The sequence below is a fragment of the Natator depressus genome, chromosome 6 (genome assembly GCF_965152275.1).
Source record: "Natator depressus isolate rNatDep1 chromosome 6, rNatDep2.hap1, whole genome shotgun sequence".
Classification (NCBI taxonomy): Eukaryota; Metazoa; Chordata; order Testudines; family Cheloniidae; genus Natator; species Natator depressus.
Window position 1 is genome coordinate 10424407 of NC_134239.1, and position 20990 is coordinate 10445396.

The 20990-nt window shown below is 50.4% G+C and overlaps 1 protein-coding gene across 1 annotated transcript; it reads right to left on the minus strand.

The window, feature by feature from the left end:
• Positions 1-1984: 1984 nt before the first annotated feature.
• On the minus strand, positions 1985-20849 carry TACO1 (translational activator of cytochrome c oxidase I). Its single transcript, XM_074954421.1, has 6 exons — positions 20655-20849; positions 20094-20367; positions 19259-19365; positions 13116-13249; positions 6259-6436; positions 1985-5330 (listed from the first exon to the last, which is right to left on the minus strand). Exons 2-6 carry the CDS (start codon positions 20353-20355, stop codon positions 5130-5132), a joined length of 882 nt encoding a protein of 293 aa, XP_074810522.1. The 5' UTR covers positions 20356-20367; positions 20655-20849; the 3' UTR covers positions 1985-5129.
• Between the last annotated feature and the right edge of the window lie 141 nt (positions 20850-20990).

Consider the following 20990-nt stretch of genomic DNA (forward strand, 5'->3'; position numbering starts at 1 on the left):
TGTTGTAGGTGGCGCTTGGGAAGGGCACCACCTGTTGCTCCCCAGTGGGCCCCCTCCTGTGCGGGTGACTGTTGCTATGGGACCCCGCATGCCATGCTGACCCTAACTTGGCCCGCGGGCAGGGTCCAGGAGCAAATGCAGTGGAATGAATCGGGAAAGGCGGCGGATGCAGCCACCCCAGCATGGTTGCCCGACCCTTGAGCCTGGCCTACTTTCAGGGGCCCTCACAATACACAGCCTGGAGGGCAATGGGAGTGGTGCTTAGCCCAGTAACCCAGTGTGGTGCTAGGGAGCGCTGCAGAGAGTGGGATGGGTGCTCAGTAGGGGGCATTGTGATGCAAGGAGTGGAGTGGGGGCTCAGTAGGGGGTGCTGTGCTGAAGGGAGCAGGTGGGGGGGCTCTGTAGTAGGCATCATGATGCAGGGAGCAGGGCAGGGTCCTCTTACGCTTTCCCAATTCTGGGAATTCTCTGATTCCTATGGCCCCTATTTGGATGCAGGATTCATCTTCAGTGCCCGTCCCAAAGCTCCATCTGGCTGTGACACCCCCCAGGGGCGAGTGACAGGAGAGAAACACCATTTTTCACTTCACTCTTTCCTTTTGTCTCACACTGAATTATTACCAGACAACATTGGTTTCCTTTTTCGATTTAAGGTAATGGACGAATACAATCAATTTGTATTCTGGCTCAGGGACACTCTATCCTTTGATGACTCGGGGGGGGGTCCTTCTACCAGTCCAATATCTCCATGCCTGGCAGCACAAGGCAAGCAATTATTTACATACTGCTCCATATCAGTTCTCATATTTGGCCACCAGCTGCCGCTTGCAGCCTGCTGAGTGTTTTCTCCATGTCTAGATGTCCATTATTATGGACTAGGGTTATCACTTCAGATCTTATTTCAGTTGGGACAACCCTTACTGGCACATTTTCCCCATTTTGGTAGCTAAAATGAATCCTGTATTATGCAGCCAAATTTTCCACCCTTGCTATTCCCCTTTAGCTACAAGCCTTTTTATTGCTGGATCTTTTTTTCCTGTAGGGATGTTAGACCTATTTGTTCTGTTTTATCCCCTTCTACTGCTACTGGAACTAACTGGAATTACGGTTGCCACAATGTCCCCTCGTTAGCGCCTTCCTTAGCCTCCTCATCTGCACTGTTAGTCCACTGAGCCTCCTCAGTCTGTTTCTTATGACCCCTTACCTTTCCCATTTGTACCGGCTGTTCTCTCTGCTGTGCTAAATTCCAAAGGTAAGAGAATTTCTTGGCATGTGCAACAGACTTGTTACCTGCTGATCTCATTTCTCTTTTCTGCCACTGGGACATCCAGTCTACTACAGCTCTTAGTACCCACTCAGAATCTGTAAAAAGACCTACTTTTAAAAAATTGATCAGGTATCCTGATCTAAATGTGCCACCAAGCCAGCAGGATCTTGTGCTGATACTGCGAAAACAGGGGTGTCCAGCCTCCCTATGCTATTTTCTTGGAAGGCAGGGGAGCTGTAGGTGCAGCTTTTTCGTGGTATGCCAGCCTTTGAAGCAGTTCTGCCGTGGGTGGCCTGTCAGTTTGGTCCCTGTTCTCATACTTCAACAACAGTTTCCAAACTAAACTCTTCAATGAGTCAGGGGTTCTCCACTGTCTCCTACTAAAATTTCTACCTTTATTGTCCTCTTTATCTCGCTTCCTCCCATTCTGTCTACCTTGCTGGCTGCCAAGGGGTGCAGAACACCCACTAATTTTCCCCTATGGGTGATCCAGCCCCGGCGCACACACGGAGTCGGCACCTATGGTCTGTGTTAACATAATGACAGGTTTCAGAGTAACAGCCGTGTTAGTCTGTATTCGCAAAAAGAAAAGGAGGACTTGTGGCACCTTAGAGACTAACCAATTTATTTGAGCATAAGCTTTCGTGAGCTACAGCATCCGATGAAGTGAGCTGTAGCTCACGAAAGCTTATGCTCAGATAAATTGGTTAGTCTCTAAGGTGCCACAAGTCCTCCTTTCCTTTTTGTGTTAACATAGTAGCTCTCAGCACATCAGCCTCCACTCTTAGACTAGCCAATTCCTTGTCCCTTGCTACCTTGTCTTCCTCTAGCTTCTGTAATTTTAAACCATACTTCTTTTCTCTCATACTTCTTTTCTCCTCTAATTCCTGCATCCTTATCCTCAGACTACTTACTTCTTTATTTAATACTGCAGCTACCATTTGCAAACCTGTCTGGAGCTCTTGAAAAGATTCTTTTTCTCTCAGGCTTAACTCACTGATCCCATTGCTTCCATAGTTGATATGCATCAGGTCCGATAAAAGCACCACACTTCCAAGGACTGTCTCCATATTTTAAAACAAAATTCTTTAGCTCTTTTCCTAATACCATATCTTTAATAGTACTTAATTCTACTTTCTTTGCTGTCATTCTGATATTTTTACACACGTAGCCAGGTAATAATACCAGAGTCTTAAGTTTCCTGAGTGGACTATAGCAGAAACATAGTTTATGACCCTAGTTCCTACCCTCTCGCTTGCTTATGGGATTGTCTCTCATAGTTCTGCACCTCCCAGACCTATGCTGTAACAACAACAGATAAAAGTTTCACAGGACTCCTCAGTCATGCATGCCTGGTCCTAATAGGAAGATCCTTATTCACAAGGTGCCTGGTCCTTACAAGACCATCCCCATCCACAAGGCCATGCACATGGGACTATAGTAGCCCCAAGTCTTTATTGAGACAGTCCTTGTCCACAAGGTCATGTGCCACTCTCAATTGTCCCACAAATTTATCTATACCACTAACTGCCTTGTGTTAAACTGACTCTTTCAATCGTCCTTCTTTCCTTAACAACTCCTGGATGGCTCACCAGTTTGTTATTCCGAGAAACTGGTGTTGGGGCACCCTTAAATAACCTGCCTATCGCCCTCTTAATCTATCTTTCCCGCGGTCTGGGTCTCCAAAGTAGTTAGGGAAAAACTTGGCCAACACAGATATAACCTTCTGATAAAATGATTGACACAAGCAGTATTCTTTCCAAAACTAGGCTCCTTTTTATTGGTGAAAATAATAATCCCTTATATACTAATAATCTAAAGGCACAAATCCCTTATTAACACAAGTTAAAGAGCATTTAAACTGCAATAGTATACAGTTTAAATGATTCTAAGTGGTTGCGCTCCATTACAGATGGCCAGTCTGCAACAGATCACTCACAGCAATCTTAAAATGTACTTTGAGTTTTACATACATAAAGCAAAATTAACACTCATACATCCTCACGCACACACATATTAATACTACACTGTACTGTGCTATACTAGAATTGTAACTAACAGACTCACCTTATCTGCTGATTTTGCTGTGTTGACTCTGCTGCTGGTTTTTCAGGTTGCTTCACTCCATTTGGCTCCACCCTTTCAGGTCAGCTCTCTGCTCGATCTTTTCATTCACTCCACTCCTAACTGTTTGAATACTTAACCATCTGCCTTTTATACTGTCCTGTCAGTTATCAGATCTTTAGGGTGCATGTTTATCGCTAGTTGTTTATCACTGAGTTATTCTGCACCTTTTCGGCTTTCTACCAAATTCTATTCCACACTTCCCTCCCCCCGCAGAACTTTCGACCTTTTGGCCTACTTTCAGCAGTGAAGTACCATGTGAACTGCAGCTTCTAATGGTGGAGTGACTTTTGCCTATTCAAAATGGAAGCTAGGGACACAAAATGAAGTCTGGGGAATCTCTGTGGTATCACCTCTGACCCAATAACTCCTGGCTGAGCTAGAGTGGGGCTTTGGGAAAAGAGACACCCCATCTCCACTGACAGACTCCCAGTGATGGAAAATCCACCCCCTCATAGGGAAGCTGTTCCAATGGTGAAGTCCCCTCCCTGAGAAACACTGGCCCCTTATTCCCAGCCTGAATTTTTCTCCCTTCAGCTCCCATCCTGTGGATTTTGCTCTGCCTTTGTCTGGGAATTAAACAGCCTTCTGCTCTCAGCAATTCCCTCCTCATTTAGGTGCTTACAGACCATGTCACCTCTTAACCTTCTCTTCACTAAATAGATCATGCTCCTCCACTCTCTCACTATACAGCAGATTTTCCAGACCTCAAATCATTCTTGTGGCTCTTTTGAACCATTAACAGTTTGTCACCATCCCGTTTACCTGCCAGTTAACTGCTCATTCAACACCCACACTCTGTGACCCCCAAAAGGCCCCCTTCTCCTACTGCTGCACCCTCTGCCCTTCCTGGTGCATTTGCATTTGGATGGACATACCAACACTTTAGTGAGAACCAAGTTATGGACAGAGTCTCCCCAGCACTGACAAGCAAACCATTTATTAAGCAGTGTAAGGGAAAGGCAGCCCGCCCTGGACAGTACATTTGGAGGGTGGGGTGCACTCCCTATTGTTCTCCTGCTGGGGGTGCGAACAGGGGGTCACACAACAGGGAGGTGTTAAGTCCGTAGGTTGTCATCGCCATGGCACACTGTTACTCTTTATCCATGGAGCATTCGGTGCTGCATGGGTGCAGAGGAAGCTCCCTTCACCCACCACGGTGGGAGAGAGGCAAGGGGAAGGGGACGTGCCAGCGCATCATGCTTACTGCAGAAGGCCTGCTGGATCAGATTCAAGAGGGGAGCCGAGGCATTCAGGTCACAAATCCCAGGGGACGGAGTTAAGAGCCATAAGGTGCCTCAGAGAACATGCCCCATCCTCAGGAGCAAGGGCTTCTGTTCCTGAGAGGGCTGCCAGACTGCACCCAGTGCTGGCACCTAGAGAGCTGCACCTGTTACTAATGGCCCAACAGCCATGGGGATGGTTCAACCTGGGAAGAAATCTCAAATTAAGCCCGATCTTGGGCTGAGCCCTAAACCACATGGAGTTCAGGGGTCCAATCCCAGGGCAGGATGAGGCAGAGTCCTGAACTGGTTGCCCCAGGGGCTCCTGATCCAATGGACTAGGCCAAGCTGTGAACCACACACAGGTTGCCCTCCATACGAAAGGATCTCAGGCTGTCAACCGTTGCCCTCCATCTGGGCTGATCTTAGGCCAGGACTAGGCCAAGCTGGGAATGACATGCCTGGTCACCATCTATCTGGGCAGATTTCCATCTGCTACCCCCCTGCGCTGGCCCCTACTCGATGTTGTCGTAGACCCGGATCACCTCCTGGCAGTCGCCCAGCGTGGCCAGCAGCTGGGATGCCCGCTCCATCTCCTCATCTGACAGCCGCACCCTGGCATTGGGGATGAACTCCAGGGCAGTGGAGAGTGACTGTAGCCCCCGTGAGTCCAGCTTCTCCCGCACCTGGTGCAGTGATGGCACCTCACACACAAACTGAGGGGAGAGGACAGGACAGGGGCTGTGAGGGGCTGCAAACCTGCCCGCTGGCCCCCCAGGCCGCAGCATAGGTGCCCGCTGAACAGACCATGCCACCCCCACAGGGCTTGATTTGTAGAGCCTGCCTCTTCAGACCAGGCTGTTGCCAGTTCAATGCCTGATGCTGGCCACCATCTAACTCGCTGTCTGACCCCCATTCACCCTGTCCCTGCACTGTGGCTCCAGGGGATTTAACCCGCCCACCCCAGGAATAACGGCAGCAAAGGGGGGCCCATGCAGTCACTCCGGTGGGACAGGGCATACAGGACGAGCCCCTAGGTGTATGCTAGAGCAGCCTTGGGGCAGCTCTCACTCATACACAGGCCCCCTGGGGAAGCAGGGAATGGGACAGAGGGCAGCATGCGATGCCCATGCCAGCCAGGGAAGACCCTGGGGGGGCGGGTTTACAACCTCCTTATGCTCCCATAGCATTCTCGAGGGTAAATGCAAAGCATACCCTCCCAATGCCTCCCACGGATCCTGTGTATAATCCCCCTGAGCCAGAGCCACGCCAGCCAGACCCCCACATCTCTCCCCTCCCCTGGGCCGGAGCAATGCCAGATCCCCACGATTCCTCCCCTCCCCCGGCCATATCAGCAGCAGCCAGACCCTCACGTATCTCCCCTGTCACGTGGGCTGGATCAGAACCAGCCAGATCCCCACATATCTCCACACCTGTCCCCCGAGGCAGATTAGCACCAGGTGGGCCCCGATTGGTGCCTAAGCAATTACAACAGCCGCTGCCCCCCATTGGCTGATGGTATCTCCCACTCTGGAGTCCCACGTTCTCCCAGCAGTCTGCCCTGCAGCAGTGGGAGGGCCCTGTGGCAAGGGCCACAATGGACTTGCCACTATGACGGGGGCTCCCTGGCTAACACACACCCACCTTCAGAACTGCTCGCTCCTCCTCCTCATCTTCTTCCCACACGTCCTGGGCCCCGGCCTCGATCGCCAGCTCCAGGGCCTGCTCCAGGGCCACTGGCCTCTGCTGACAGTCCTGCCCACTGACTGTGATCACCCCCTTCTTGTCAAAGCTGTGCCGGGCCCCCTCGGACATCTGCGCCCTGCATGGGAAAAGGGGGACATCAAGGGACAGGGAGTCACTTCTATACAGCATGAGAGACCATTCCTGGATGTTGGTCCAGGGGGTTCGTGCTTCGCACAGGATAGAGACGAGCGAGGGAGGGCTCAGAGAAGAGCCACAAGAATGAATCACCTGCCTCACAGAGAGAGCTTGAAGGCTCCCAGTGTACTGAATTTATCTCAGAGATGTCAAAGGCCCATTGTGCCCATCCTGTCTAACCCAGGCCAGAGAATCTCCTTCAGCGATTCCTGCCTCCAGCCCTGTAACTCCTGGCTGAGCTAGAGCAGGGCTTTGAGAAAAGACATCTCATCTCCACTGACAGATTCCCAGTGATGGAGAATCCACCTCGTCCCTTGGGGAGCTGTTCCAGTGGTTCATTCCCCTCCCTGGTAACCATGGGCTCCTTGTTCCAGCCTGAATTTGTCTCCCTTCAGCTCCCAGCCAGTGGATCTCGCTCTGCTTTTGTCTGAAGGTTGAAGAACCCTCTGGTCTCAGAAATCCCCTCCCCATGTCGGTGCTTATAGACCAGGATCACATGACGTCTTAACCTTCTCTGAGATAAACTACATTGATCGAGCTCCTTCAGTCCTTGGCTATGAGGCAGGTTTTCCAGCCCCCAGATTGCTCTTGCAGCTCTTCTCTGAATCCATAACAATGTAAATGGTTTGGGAAGAGGTTTAAGCTACCTCCAATTAAGCCTTTCTTGCATGGATATAAGAGAGTCCACCCAGAGATGTGTTGTGATAAGTGGGCTGGCAAATTTACCCTAATTGTGAGATCAACTGTAAAAAAAATGTAAAAATTCATAAGATGTCACAGTACTCTATATAATCATAGAACTGGAAGGGACCTTGAGAGGTCAGCTAGTCCAGTGCCCTGCATTCAATGCAAGACTAAGTATTACCTAGACCAGCGGTTCTCAAATTTTAGCAACCCAAGAACCCCCATTTTGATTTAAACATTTTCAGGAATCCCCAAGTCCCCACACTCTGCCCACTTCTCTGAGGCCATGCCCTGCCCTGCCCCTCGCTCACTCCACCCCCTCCTTCCGTCGCTCGCTCTCTCCCACCCTCACTTACTTTCACCAGGCTGGAGTAGGGTGTTGGGGTGCACAAGGGAGTTCGGGGTGCGGGCTCTGGGAGGGATTTTGGATGTGGGGTGTGGGCTCTGGGCTGCGGGTACAGGCTCTGTCCGGGCGGCACTTACCTCGGGCGGCTCCCGAAAGCGACCGGCACATCCCTCCGGCAGCGGCTCCTAGGTTGGGGGGCCAGGGGATCTCCGCGAGCTGCCCCTGCCCGCAGGCACCGCCCCCGCAGCTCCCATTGGCCGCAGTTCCCAGCCAATGGGAGCTGCGGAGTTGGCGCTCAGGGCAGGGGCAGTGTGCGGAGACCCCTTGGCCCCCCCAGGGGCCACAGGGACTTGCCAGCCGCATCCAGGAGTGATGTAGAGCCAGGGCATGTAGGAAGCCTGCCTTAGCCCCACTGCACCCCCGGATCTTTAGCGTGCAGGAGGTGCTGGGAGGAAGGGGGAGGAGTTTTGGGAGGGACGGGCAGAAGTTGATCAGCGGGGCCTGCGGACACCCTGGGGTACCCTCGGGGACCCCCGTTTGAGAAACGCTGATCTAGACCATACCTGACAGGTGTTTGTCTAACCTGCTCTTAAAAATCTCCAATGATGCAGATTCCACAACATTCCCAGGTAATTTATTCCAGTGGTTAACCACCCTGACAGTTACGAAGTTTTTCCTAATGTCCAATCTAAACTGCCCTTGCTGCAATTTAAGCCCGTTGTTTCTTATCCTTGTGATGTTATCTGATTAAAATATGATCAGGTATATTATTGTTGCTACCACGGTTATACAATTGCAATAAATCTTATACAAGTATGTCATGTAAGGGGTCAATGGAAAGGTTATGGTTTGCTGACTATGATTATCTTATTTGTATGCATGTATCGTTTTAGTATCTGAAGTTATGAATATTGACTATGTACCTGTATTTCAAATGTGTTTGCTCCTGTGGTAACACCCACAGGGTATTTACATCCAGTCTAGCCAGAACATTGTGAATGGAGTATTCAAGTTGATGACCCATCAACAAATACAATGGGCCATGGCAGAAGCTTATCCCGACCTGATGGACTTTCCAGCCAGAATATTGCTAATGGCCCCTGCTATGACTCATTGAAGCATGCAAGAGCATATGACTAGATCAGTGGTTCTCAAACTTTTGTTCTGGTGACCCCTTTCACACAGCAAGCCTCTGAGTGTGACTCCTCTCATAAATTAAAAACACTTTTCATATATATTTAACACCATTATAAATGCTGGAGGCAAAGCAGGGTTTGGGATGGAGGCTGAAGCTTGTGACCCCCATGTAATAACCTCGCAACCTCCTGAGGGGTCCCGACCCCCAGTTTGAGAACCCCTGGACTAGATCATGTGGTGCTGAACTCCATCTTGGCCTGTACTTTTAAACAGATTGTGCTGAGGGCTTTGCTTGGAACAATGGGTTTCCCTCCACAGGGCAGAAGCTATAAAAGGCCCTGGAAACATCTCAATTTTGCCTCTTTCCTGCTGTGATCTCTGGACTATGGACTTATACTAACGGGAGCATCCAAAGGACTGAGGACCTTCCAATCATTTGGAAGCAACCAGAGACTTAACAGGCCAACGGTTTATTTCAAGCCTGACACAAGAACTTTGCAACATGTGTATGTATTTGATTCCTTTAACCAATTTTAACTCTCACCTTTTTCTTTTCTCTTATAAATAAACCTCTAGATATTAGATACTAAAGGATTGGCAAGAGTGTGATTATTGGGTAAAATCTGAGTTATATATTGACCTGGGTATGTGGCTCCTTCTTTGGGCTCAGAATAACCCTTTGGTTGATAAAATTGGTTTTAAATAACAACTCCTCATTAAGTCGAGCGTCTGGGTGTTGAAAAAAGGACTGGAATGCCTAAGGAGGCTGCAGTTCTGACTTCTCGTTAGCCAGTGTGGTGAGACAGAAGTTTAATTTTGTTTCTGGTTCAGTTTATCTTATGAAAGAATAACCACAAGTTTTGGAGTGATTCTGCCCTATTTCTCAGCAGTTTGTCCTGAATTTGGTATTCTCAGTTATGACCCACTGAGGCACGGTGATAGTCCTGTCCTCAGAGAACAATTTTTCTCCCTTCTCCTTGTGACAACCTGTTATATACTTGAAAACTGTTATGTCCTCTCTCTGTTTTCTCTTCTGCAGACTAAACAAACCCAGTTTTTTCAATCTTCCCTCATTCCCACGTTTTCTAGATCTTTAATCATTTTTGTCGCTCTTCTCTGGACTTTCTCCAATTTGTCCACATCTTTCCTGAAATGTGGCGCCCAGAACTGGACACAATACTCCAGTTGAGGCCTAATCAGCACCGGAGTAGAGTGGAAGAATTACTTCTCGTGTCTTGCTTACAACACTCCTGCTAATACATCCCAGAACAATGTTCCCTTTTTTTGCAGCAGTCACAGAATCAAAGAAGATTAGGGTTGGAAGAGACCTCAGGAGGTCATATAGTCCAATCCCCTCCTCAAATCAGGGCCAACACCAACTAAATCATCCCAGCCAGGGCTTTTTCAAGCCGGGACTAAAAAACCTCTAAGGAAGGAGATTCCACCACCTCCCCAGGTAACCCATTCCAGTGCTGCACCATGCTCCTAGTGAAATAGTGTTTCCTAATATCCAACCTAGACCTCCCCCACTGCAACTTGAGACCATTGCTCCTTGTTCTGTTATCTGCCATCACTGAGAACAGCCAAGCTCCATTCTCTCTGGAACCCTCTTTCAGGTAGTTGAAGGCTGCTATCAAATCCGCCCTCATTCTTCTCTTCTGCAGACTAAATAACCCCAGTTCCCTCAGCCTCTCCTCGTAAGTCATGTGCCCCAGCCCCCTAATCATTTTCGTTTCCCTCCGCTGGACTCTCTCCAATTTGTCCACATCCTTTCTGTAGTGGGGGGGCCCAAAACCGGACGCAATACTCCAGACGTGGCCTCACCAGTGCCAAATAGCGGGGAATAATCACTTCCCTCGATCTGCTGGCAATGCTCCTACTAATGCAGCCCAATATGCCGTTAGCCTTCTTGGCAACAAGGGCACATTGTTGACTCATATCCAGCTTCCTGTCCACTGTAATCCCCAGGTCCTTTTCCGCAGAACTGCTGCTTGCCGTCAGTCCCCAGCCTGTAGCAGTGGATGGGATTCTTCCATCCTAAGGACTCTGCACTTGTCCTTGTTGAACATCATCAGATTTCTTTTGGCCCAATCCTCCAATTTGTCTAGGTCACTCTGAACCCTATCCCTACCCTCCAGCGTATCTACCTCTCCCCCCAGCAGTGTTACACTGTTGACTCATATTTAGCTTGTGGTCCACTCTGACCCCCCAGATCCCTTCCTGCAGTACTCTTTCCTAGGCAGTCATTTCCCATTTTGTATGTGTGCAACTGATTGTTCCTTCCTAAATGGAGTACTTTGCATTTGTCCTTATTGAATTTCATCCTATTTACTTCAGACCATTTATCCAGTAGATCCAGATCATTTTGAATATTAATCCTACCCTCCAAAGCACTCGCAACCCCTCTCAGCTTGGTATCATCTGCAAACTTTATAAGTGTACTCTTCTATGCCATTATTTAAATCATTGATGAAGATATGGAACAGAACCAAACTCAGAAGTTATCCCTGTAGAACCCTCCCTTGATATGCCCTTCCAGATTGACTATGAACCAGTGATAACTACTCTGGGAACGGTTTTCCAACCGGTTATGCACTCACCTAGCTCCATCTAGGTGGTATTTCCCTAGTTTGTTTATGAAAAGGTCATCCAAGACAGTATCAAAATCCTTACTAAAGTCAAGATATACCACATCTACCGCTCCCCCACTATCCACATGGCTTGTTACCCTGTCAGAGAAAGCTATTAAGTTGGTTTGACATGATCTGTTCTTGACAAATCCATGCTGACTGTTATTTATCACCTTCTTATCTTCTAGGTGTTTGCAAATTGATTGCTTAATTCGTTTCTCTATTATCTCTCCAGGTACTGAAGTTAAGGTGACTGGTCTGCAATTCCCTGGGTTTTCCTTATTTCCCTTTTTATAGATTGGCACTATATTTGCCCTAATAACAAATGATGATGGGAAAAGGTATGAAAGAGACTGAAAGAATGAAGTAGTTTAAAACAAAAAAGTCAGACTAGTATAACTCAAGGGCTATATTGAAATCATCCTTGCTAAACACCAAAGATGTGGAACTAAAAATTAATGAACCAAAATTGGTGAATCGGAAATTAGGCCTAATTGTTGAACAGGATAACAAGGGGCTGGGCTATTCCATGCATCAGTACATTCTGGGGTCCTTAAAGCAATTTAGGGGAAAATATGGGAAGAACAGATGGAGACTATTGGACCCAGACCCCTTTCATCCTAATCCTCAGGGATGTCCTGACCAAACCAGGCCAAAGATAGGGATTCAGACGACATCACCACGCCTACCAGCTCGACCTGAATCCCAGGTTATGTCTACACTGCAATTGGACACCTGCGTCTGGCCCGTGCCAGTTGACTCGGGCTCGCGCTAAGGGGCTGTTTAATTGCAGTGTAGACATCCGAGCCCGAGCTCTGGGACCTTCCCCCTCATGGGGTCCCAGAGCTCGGGCTCCAGCCTGAGCCTGAATGTCTACACCACAGCTAAACAGCCTCTTAGCCCAAGCCAGCTGATGTGTCTCTTTGCAGTACAGACAAAGCCCCAAACATGAGATAAAATGCGATCAGACTTTAGCAGCAGCAGCAACAGCTTCAGCTCATCTCAACTAACTTATCTTTTAGCACAAAGACCAGTAATCACCATCTTTGTGACCATCTAAGAGACTGGAGAAACCCTTGTTTGACATCTAAAGACTCTCTCCAACTAGAAGGGAAGCTGTTAAAATGAAAGCCTTACTCACTACTTTACATCTCAAAGGCTTTAACTGTTTTGCCTTCTTTTCTGAATCTTTAACAAAAGGATTTTTAGTGGGGTATTTGCTGTGTGGCTAAGCAGCATGAGGTCTCTGTATATCAAACCCCGAACCTTGTTTAACACTTTTTTGTGTTGGACAGTGACATTGTTAGGTTAACACCTTTGGCCCATTTATTCCATCTAAATTAATGCCACAGATGTGCACCAGTTTAATTAAACCCATTTAAATTAATCCGGTGCACCTGTTCCAGTTAACCAGTGGTAACACTTTCCAAACAACCTACATGACTTAGGAACCTGAATCCCACTGACTTGCTAAGACTTGGGTTCCTAAAGGCCAAAAGTCACTTTTGAAAATGGGACTATGGCTCCTAAATCACTTAGGTGCTTTTGATAATTCAACCCAAGGCCTTGCTTATTACAACCTCATGTACAGACCAGCCCTGATCCCCATGTAGACTGTATGTTCCATGTCTCCCACTTGTGGCCAGGCTGTAGAGAGTGTTAGCTAACTACTGCCTTTGAACTCATGCATTGTGTTTATCTCAACCACGAGACAATCATGTTTTAAGACCCAGAAGCGTCGGGTTTGGTCATTGCATGGAGCACGGGAAGGGCCTTTGTGCAATGAAATGCAGGATTGTCGGGCTTGGCAGGGAAGGACTGACCCATTGCGGCTCAGGATGAGCCGGATATCCTGGTAGGCTCGCTTTGCATTGTCCGTCAGCACCTCAATGAGCAGCGCAGATCCCCCAGGGCCTCTGGCTTCGTAGAGCAGGTACGAGGAGCTCTTCCCTTTGTCCTGCAGCGAGAACGGGCAGATTCAGCTCTGCAGCTGGGCTTATGTCTTGGGAGGTGTTAGGGGGCTTTCCCTTCACACATACCCCACCCCCGGTTCTTGTCATGCAGACAGAAAGCAGAAGACTGGAAGTCCAAAGTGCAGGCAATCTGTGTTCTCCGCGCAGCCAGCAACGTGTGTTCAGGTGTCCCTCCCCTCCCATTGCTCTGTCCTGCAGCTGCTCCCGAGACCCTCCTGCTGCCTATGCAGACTAGGGGTAGAGGGAGGAGGGTGCTGATGTCAGGGTGTCCCCCTCCCCCAGTACCCCATCTCCACAGAGCAGAGGGGACAGCCTGGCTCAGGATTCAGAGCTGCTGCAGTCTGAGGTCTGAATGGTGAGTGGCTGGGCACCTTTCTTAAAGAGACAGTGCACGGTTACTGAGATTTCCCCAGCAGCTAGCTCACAGTTTCAGTCTCTCTCTCTCTCTTTCACACACACACACACACACACACACACTCTCTCTCTCCCCCCCTCCCCCTGTAGCCCGTCTCCGCAGAGCAGGGGAGGCGAAACAGGGCTCAGGACAGAGCAGGAGAGCTTTCAGTGAGTGTCTTAAAGAGACAGTGCATGGCTTTCTCCAGCAGCCAGCACACACCCAGAGTCTGTCACACACACACAGCGTGTGTGTGTGTGTGTCTCTCTCTCTCTCACACACACACACACACACACACACACACACACACTCTGTGTGTGTGTGTGTCTCTCATACACATGCAGAGTCTCATTCACACTCACCTCCCAACACATACTTGTATTATTGTTGTTGTTACTTCTTGGTACTTCCTGCAATGCGCATATATTCTCTGTAATTTTATTCTTTCAAAGTGTGTTATTTTAGTGTTTTGACTGGTCTATGCATTTAATAATTTTTATTTCTCTCTTACATTTAGATTTAATTCTTTGAGTAGTGAGTTCTAAAATGCCTAACCGGTCCTGGCTGGAGTAATTAGCCCTGGTAACTGTTAAAAACCCTAGATATTTTATATATATATTTTTGTTTCCACTGGTGGCGCACATCCGCACATACCTCGGTGCACATAACAAAATTTATTCCGCACATGGATGGAAAAAATTAGAGGGAACATTGCAGGCAATGCATTGTTTATTGGGGTTAGTTTCAAGCAAGCATATCCATGGCTCTGATGCCACAGATCCTTTACCTGTGTCCCCGTTCCCTATTCTCACCTCCTTAGCAGGCCCAAATATACCGGCAGTGCACACCCCTGGTCTCACCCCTTACAATGTATGGTCATGTTCCTTTTCAGAGGGTTGTGAGTCTGGGGTCATGGTATCACCTCTTTTGTATCCCATGGGAGGGATAAGGAGTGGTGCGTTCTGGCCAACGCCAGGCCTTTCTTTGGCCTTTAGTTGTTCTTATGTCTCCCCCCCATCCCCTCTTGCCCCTCCTAACTGGTTGCTTGAACTTGGCTTGAGAGAAGTGCCAAGCAACCTTCCAGCATATGCTCGTATATTATACTCCTCACCATACCCAGTAACCCTTTTAACTCTCTCTCTTCTCATTGTACTAACAAGCCCATCTGGCTGGGTAGAAGTAACACACAGTGTCTTTGTTCACAAATATTAGTAAGGATATAAGAACATCAAAAGTCAAGCCCAAAATTCTGCCCCAGGCTAACAAACAGGCCTATATACTAACAGGAAGGCCTGGGGTTAAACAATAAAGGCCAAGTCTCCATCCATCAGCAGGTCCCAGATATACGTTACTGGTGGCTCCTGCTTCCTCTCTGGACACACATGCATGAGGGACCCAACGGCTAACTGGAGCCATAGAAACACTCTGAATTTTTATGGTATGGAGTGGAGCACCGGTCAGACCTGGAAACTGGGGTAAAGGAGGGGGCCCTCTGGAGCAATAGATTGTAGGCTTTGCCATATGGGATCAACACCAAGGTCATAGAATCCTAGAAGATTAGGGTTGGAAGAGACCTCAGGAGGTCATCTAGTCCAACCCCCTGCTCAAAGCAGGACCAACCCCAACTAAATCATCCCAACCAGGGCTTTGTCAAGAATGGGCAAAAACCTCTAAGGATGGAGATTCCACCACCTCCCCAGGTAACCCATTCCAGTGCTTCACCACCCTCCTAGTGAAATAGTGTTTCCTAATATCCAACCTAGACCTCCCCCATTGCAACTTGAGAGCATTGCTCCTTGCTCTGTCATCTGCCACCACTGAGAACAGCCAAGCTCCATCCCCTTTGGAACCCCCCTTCAGGTAACTGAAGGCTGCTATCAAATCCCCCCTCATTCTTCTCTTCTGCAGACTAAATAACCCCAGTTCCCTCAGCCTCTCCTCGTAAGTCATGTGCCCCAGCCCCCTAATCATTTTCGTTTCCCTCCGCTGGACTCTCTCCAATTTGTCCACATTCTTTCTGTAGTGGGGGGGCCCAAAACCGGACGCAATACTCCAGATGTGGCCTCACCAGTGCCAAATAGAGGGGAATAATCACTTCCCTCGATCTGCTGGCAATGCTCCTACTAATGCAGCCCAGTATGACGTTAGCCTTCTTGGCAACAAGGGCACATTGTTGACTCATATCCAGCTTCCTGTCCACTGTAATCCCCAGGTCCTTTTCTGCAGAACTGCTGCTTAGCCACTCAGTCCCCAGCCTATAGCAGTGGATGGGATTCTTCCATCCTAAGTGCAGGACTCTGCACTTGTCCTTGTTGAACATCATCAGATTTCTTTTAGCCCAATCCTCCAACTTGTCTAGGTCACTCTGCACCCTATCCCTACCCTCCAGCGTATCTACCTCTCCCCCCGGCTTAGTGTCATCTGTGAACTTGCTGAGGGCGCAGTCTACCCCATCATCCAGATCATTAATGAAGATGTTGAACAAAACCGGCCCCAGGACAGACCCCCTGGGGCACTCTGCTTGATACCGGCTGCCAACTAGACGTCGAGCCGTTGATCACTACTCATTGAGCCCGACGATCTAGGCCCATCTAGCCCAGTCTCCTATCACTGACAGCAGCCAGAGCCTAGACTTCAGCCCAAGCCCAAATGTCTACGTGGCAATTTTATAGCCTTGCAGCCCAAGCCCCATGAGCTCAAGTCAGCTGACCCAGCCCAGCCACATATTTCACTGCTGTGTAGACGTACCCATGGCAGTGGCCCCTCTAATTTTTCCCACCAGCGTGCGGAATGAATTTTGTTACGGGCACCAAAATGGAGGTGATGTGTGACACATCATCTTCATATTGGTGCACGTAACAAAATCCATGTGGTGGGAGTGGGGCCGAGGGGTTCTTGTGGGAGGGGGCTGAGGGCTGGGGCAGAGGGTTGGGATGCAGGGGTGTGAGGGCTCTGGCTGGTGGTGCAGGTTCTGGGGTGGGGCCGGGGATGAGGGGCTCAGGGCTGGGGCAGAGGGTTGGGTACAGGGGCTGAGGGTTCTGGCAGGGGGTGCAGGCTCCGGGGTGGAGCTGAGGGGTTTGGGGTACAGGAGGGTGCTCCAGGGCTACTGTGGGGAGAGATGACTCCCCCCCCCCCCCCAGTGCTCTCTCCCCACAGCAACACCTGGGCTTGGCGGGGGGGAGAGGCGCCTATCCCTGCCGCGGGAGCTCTGGAGCTGGAGGATAGGCATTCCTCCCCCCGGCCCCAGCAGGGCCGGGTCGGGCCACGCCTGGGCCTGATCCGGCTGCAGCTGGGTCTGTGCCACCCTCCCTGCACCTGATCCGGCTTCAGCTGGGTCTGTGCCACCCTGCCCGCACCTGGGCCTGATCCGGCCGCGGCCGGGTCAGGGCCACAGGGTGAGTTGGGGCTGGGGGAGGGGCACCCCTCCCCCTGTAGGTCCCCAGGCTGCTTCCCTCAGCGCCTGCGCGGCACTAAATAGACTGCTGCGTGGCTGCACAGCTTACGGGGAACTTAGACTCATGGTGAACGAGGCTGGACCCAGCCCAGACACACCATGACTAAGAGCGTAGCCCTGGCCCACTGGGCACGGCAGAGACATCTCAGAACTGAGATTTGGTCCCCATTGTGCCGGGTGTTGCTCTGACACATGGTGACTGAGAAAAAGTCCCCGTCAGACCGGGCGTGCACAGATACACGGCGACCAAGATCAGGTCCCCCATCGCAACAAGTGCTGCACAGATACACCAAGTAGTTGACAGTCCCTGCCTCAAAGAACGTATAATCTAAATAGACAGGACGCAGGGTGGAGAAAATGGGCACCACAGACTATTCCTGTGCAATAGTACTTGAGTTTTCACTAAATCTTTCACAATTATTTTTGCTGTTCTTTTTCCCGCCCTCTGAAACAAGCTCCCACCCGATACATTTTTTGAACCAAGACATTTTCAAAAATGAATTTACAAGAGAAGAAAATTAGATGCACACTCCCCCCGCCCCCCAGAAAAACATAACAGTACTGTGTGACCAAACTAACCAATCAAAAGGTACTGGTAGCAATACCGGGGGGGTGGGAGATTTTTCCCATTTGCTCTAGTTCATTTTGCAGTCTTCACCCCTGTGCATGTGTGTGTGTTTTGCAACTGGGTGACTTTTGATTCGGCAAATACGAATGGGTTTATTAGCTCAGACCCTATTTGCAAATGGGGGAACTGAGGCACAGACAAACCAAAGCCACATTTATTACATGTTCGCTGTTGGGCTGTCCTGGGTCTATGACAGATATGTTTCAACCCTAACCCTAGGGTTGAATAGACTCAGGGGGAAATGGAGGCAGGCCACTTATTTTTGGGCCCAAACAGGGTTGGGGTACCAATTTGAGAGGGCATGAAGGAGTGCGACTTCCAGAGACTGGGACCTTGGCACTTCCTGAGAACCAAGTCCCTTTACACAATCCCAAGATGGGGCAGCTTGAAGTCGGGGATGCTCTTGAGCTAACTGAGGGCTAGGATAGAGAAAGGAGATTGAGAGCATCTGCACTCCCCACCCTATAACCACAGATGGTCAAAACACCGGTAGCAAAACAGTCTTCTATTGGAAAAGGTAATTTTGTTAGAATCTAAACATTTCACAGGCGCTTGTAAATTTCAATGAAATTTGATGTGAAAATGAATCACTTCAATTTTCTCAGTTCAAGAATACAAAAAATGTGTTTTGCTAAAGTAACACTTCATTTTGACTGTATTGTTCCAGTTCATTCCAATTTTACATTATATTATATTAATTTCAATGTAGGTTTAATATTTTCTATTAAATTACAAGGTTATGGCATTAGTGAAAGGAAATAATTCAGTGTGTCTGAATTTTATTTCCACTAAACATTTTAAAATCTAAATTTTCTAATCTGATTCAGAATGAAAACAAATTTAGAAGTGTCAGAATTTCCTGCGGGATGGACATTCCGTTTCCCAATCATCTCTATTCGTAACACAAGGACTAGAGGATGTTCAGCAAAATAAAAGGTGGGAAATTCAAAGCTGATCATAGAAAATACTTTTTCACACAATGGGTGATTATCCTGTGGAACTCGCTGCCACATGATGTCACGGGGGCAAGAACTTAGCAAGATTCAAAGAGGGACTGTATATTTCTGTGGACAAAAACATCCAGAGTTGGAATAATTAACGTAAACAACTTCTGGCAGGGATATTAAACCTCCTGCTTCAGGGCTTGAGCTGACTGTAACAATTACAGACCAAACTGAGACCTAACTTATCCCCAGATCTGCTACTGTGGGATTCTTACACCTGCCTCTGCAGCCTCTGGTGCTGGAAACAGGATACTGGAGTGGACACACCTCTGCTCTGATCCCGTCTGGCAATTCCCTATGACCCAAGTGATTTGCCCAAGGTCAGAGGGAGCAAGTGGCAGAGCTAGGAATAGAAACCACAAGTCCTGTAGCCCAGCCCAGCACCATAGCCAAAAGCCCAGCCTCACTCTCTCATTCAAGGCTCGCAATGCCCCTTTGCATAGCCTGGCCTGGCCCAGAGAATACAGAAAGGCTGCAGCCCATGAGCCGGGCTGGCAGGACCCGGCTACGTACCCCTCCCTTGATAGCCGCCTCAATGGATGCTTTGGGCATGCTCTTGCTCCGGCACTGCTCGATGATGTTGGCCAGGTTGGTGTTGAGATCAGGGTTGGGTCCCCCCTCTGCAATAGGAGAGAAAGGGGGCATCACAAGGGAAACATGGCTGGGATCCCATTCCAGGGCAGTCCTGACTCCCCGCCCCCACTGCTATAACCCATCAGCCTCCACTCCTCTCCAAAAGCCAGGGATAGAATCCAGGTGTCCTGACTCTGAGACCCCCCTGCTCTAACCCACTATCCCCCTTCCAGAGCTGGGGATGGGACCCAGGAGTCCTGAGGTCCCTGGTGACCCTCCCTGCCCCAAACCACCTGTCCCAAGGCCCTTCCTCTCTTCAGCCACTGTTAGCTGTTACCTCCGGCTGCCTGAACCACAGGGACTGGACTGCCCCCCTCTTATGCGAAACAGCTGCTAGAGTGGAGCACAGACCCAGCCACCTTAGGGGAGGTGCTGTGGGACAAAGGAAAGATCCAGTGGAGAAAGGATGAGAAGGGGAGACACTACCCCATAGACCAGGGAGGGTGCGGGCTTTGGGCTAACAGAGATTAGAGGGTGTGGGGCTTAGGGGCAGCAGGGTCAGTGCTAGTGGTCAAGGCTAGGCTGGCAGGGCTCTGTAGCCACAGCCTCTGGCTAAGGCTGGGCCCCATCAAGTGCTGGGAGGCCGGGAAGTCTCTGTAGCGCCCCCTCTGGCTGTGGCAGGGCCTGTGGGGCACGGGGAAGCTGGCAGGGCTCCGTAGCACTCCCTCTGGCTGGGGCTGTGTCACGCACAGGAACGGTCTCTCCCCCTCGGTACCTTTCACAGCGAAGCGCAGCAGCATGGCGAGCTTCTGGAAGAGCCGGCTGCGCTCGGTGTCCCGCGGGCCCTTGATGTGCTTGACCTTGGACCATTTGTTGTGGCCGGCGGGGGTGGCCCCTGTGGTGTGCAGGGCCCGGCACGATGAGCGGGGGGCAGGGGCAGCCAGCCTGGGCGCCAGCTCCTTCCGCGCCAGCACCGAGGTCAGAACACAACATCTGTATGGGGCAGCTGCCCTCCCCATGGCGCTGGGCAGGGACATGGGTGTGAGCTCCTGAAACACACACAGACAGCTGGGTGGGACCTCCTGTCACACACACATAACACACACACTGCCCAGCCCCCCTGAAACACACATACACACTACAGGCAAGTGTGAGCTCCTGTCACGCTCACACATACACTGGCCTCCTCTAACACACACACACACACACACACACACATTACACAGCAGCCGAGGGTGCGAGCCGCTGTAACACACACACACCGTCACACAGCCCGACCCGTCTCTTTCTGTGACACACACGCTGCACACCCGGGCCTGGGCCCTCTTGTACCTACCAGTCCCCGCTCCCCGTCCAGAGTCGGGGGAGAACCCAGGAGTCCGGGCCCCCAGCTCCCCAAGGCGCAGCGGGGCCCCGCGCACAGCCCAGGGGCGGGGACCGGGCTGCCCTGCAACGGGCTCCCACCGCCCGGGGACCGGGTGCAGCGAGCGCCCCAGCGGCCGGACTCGGGACCCAGGCGTGCGGGGCTCTGGGCCGGAAGGTCGCTGCGCTGGGGCCTCCCCGGGCTGCTGGAGCCGGCGGCGCAGGCGCAGGGCCCTTGAGCCGGGGGCCGGGAGCGCAGCGGGGCTGGAGCGGGGCGGGGCCTTCCCGGGCCAGCCCGGCCCCCTGGGTC

Bases quoted from the DNA above. Each gene is read 5' to 3' on its own strand.
- TACO1 (XM_074954421.1), bottom strand. From the start codon at position 20,355: ATGTCCCTGCCCAGCGCCATGGGGAGGGCAGCTGCCCCATACAGATGT. The intron at 13,250-19,258 runs GTACGTAGCCGG...TTCTCGCTGCAG, and splicing joins AGGCGGCTATCAAGGGAGGG to GACAAAGGGAAGAGCTCCTC. The intron at 6,437-13,115 runs GTCAGTCCTTCC...TTTCCCATGCAG, and splicing joins CTCATCCTGAGCCGCAATGG to GGCGCAGATGTCCGAGGGGG.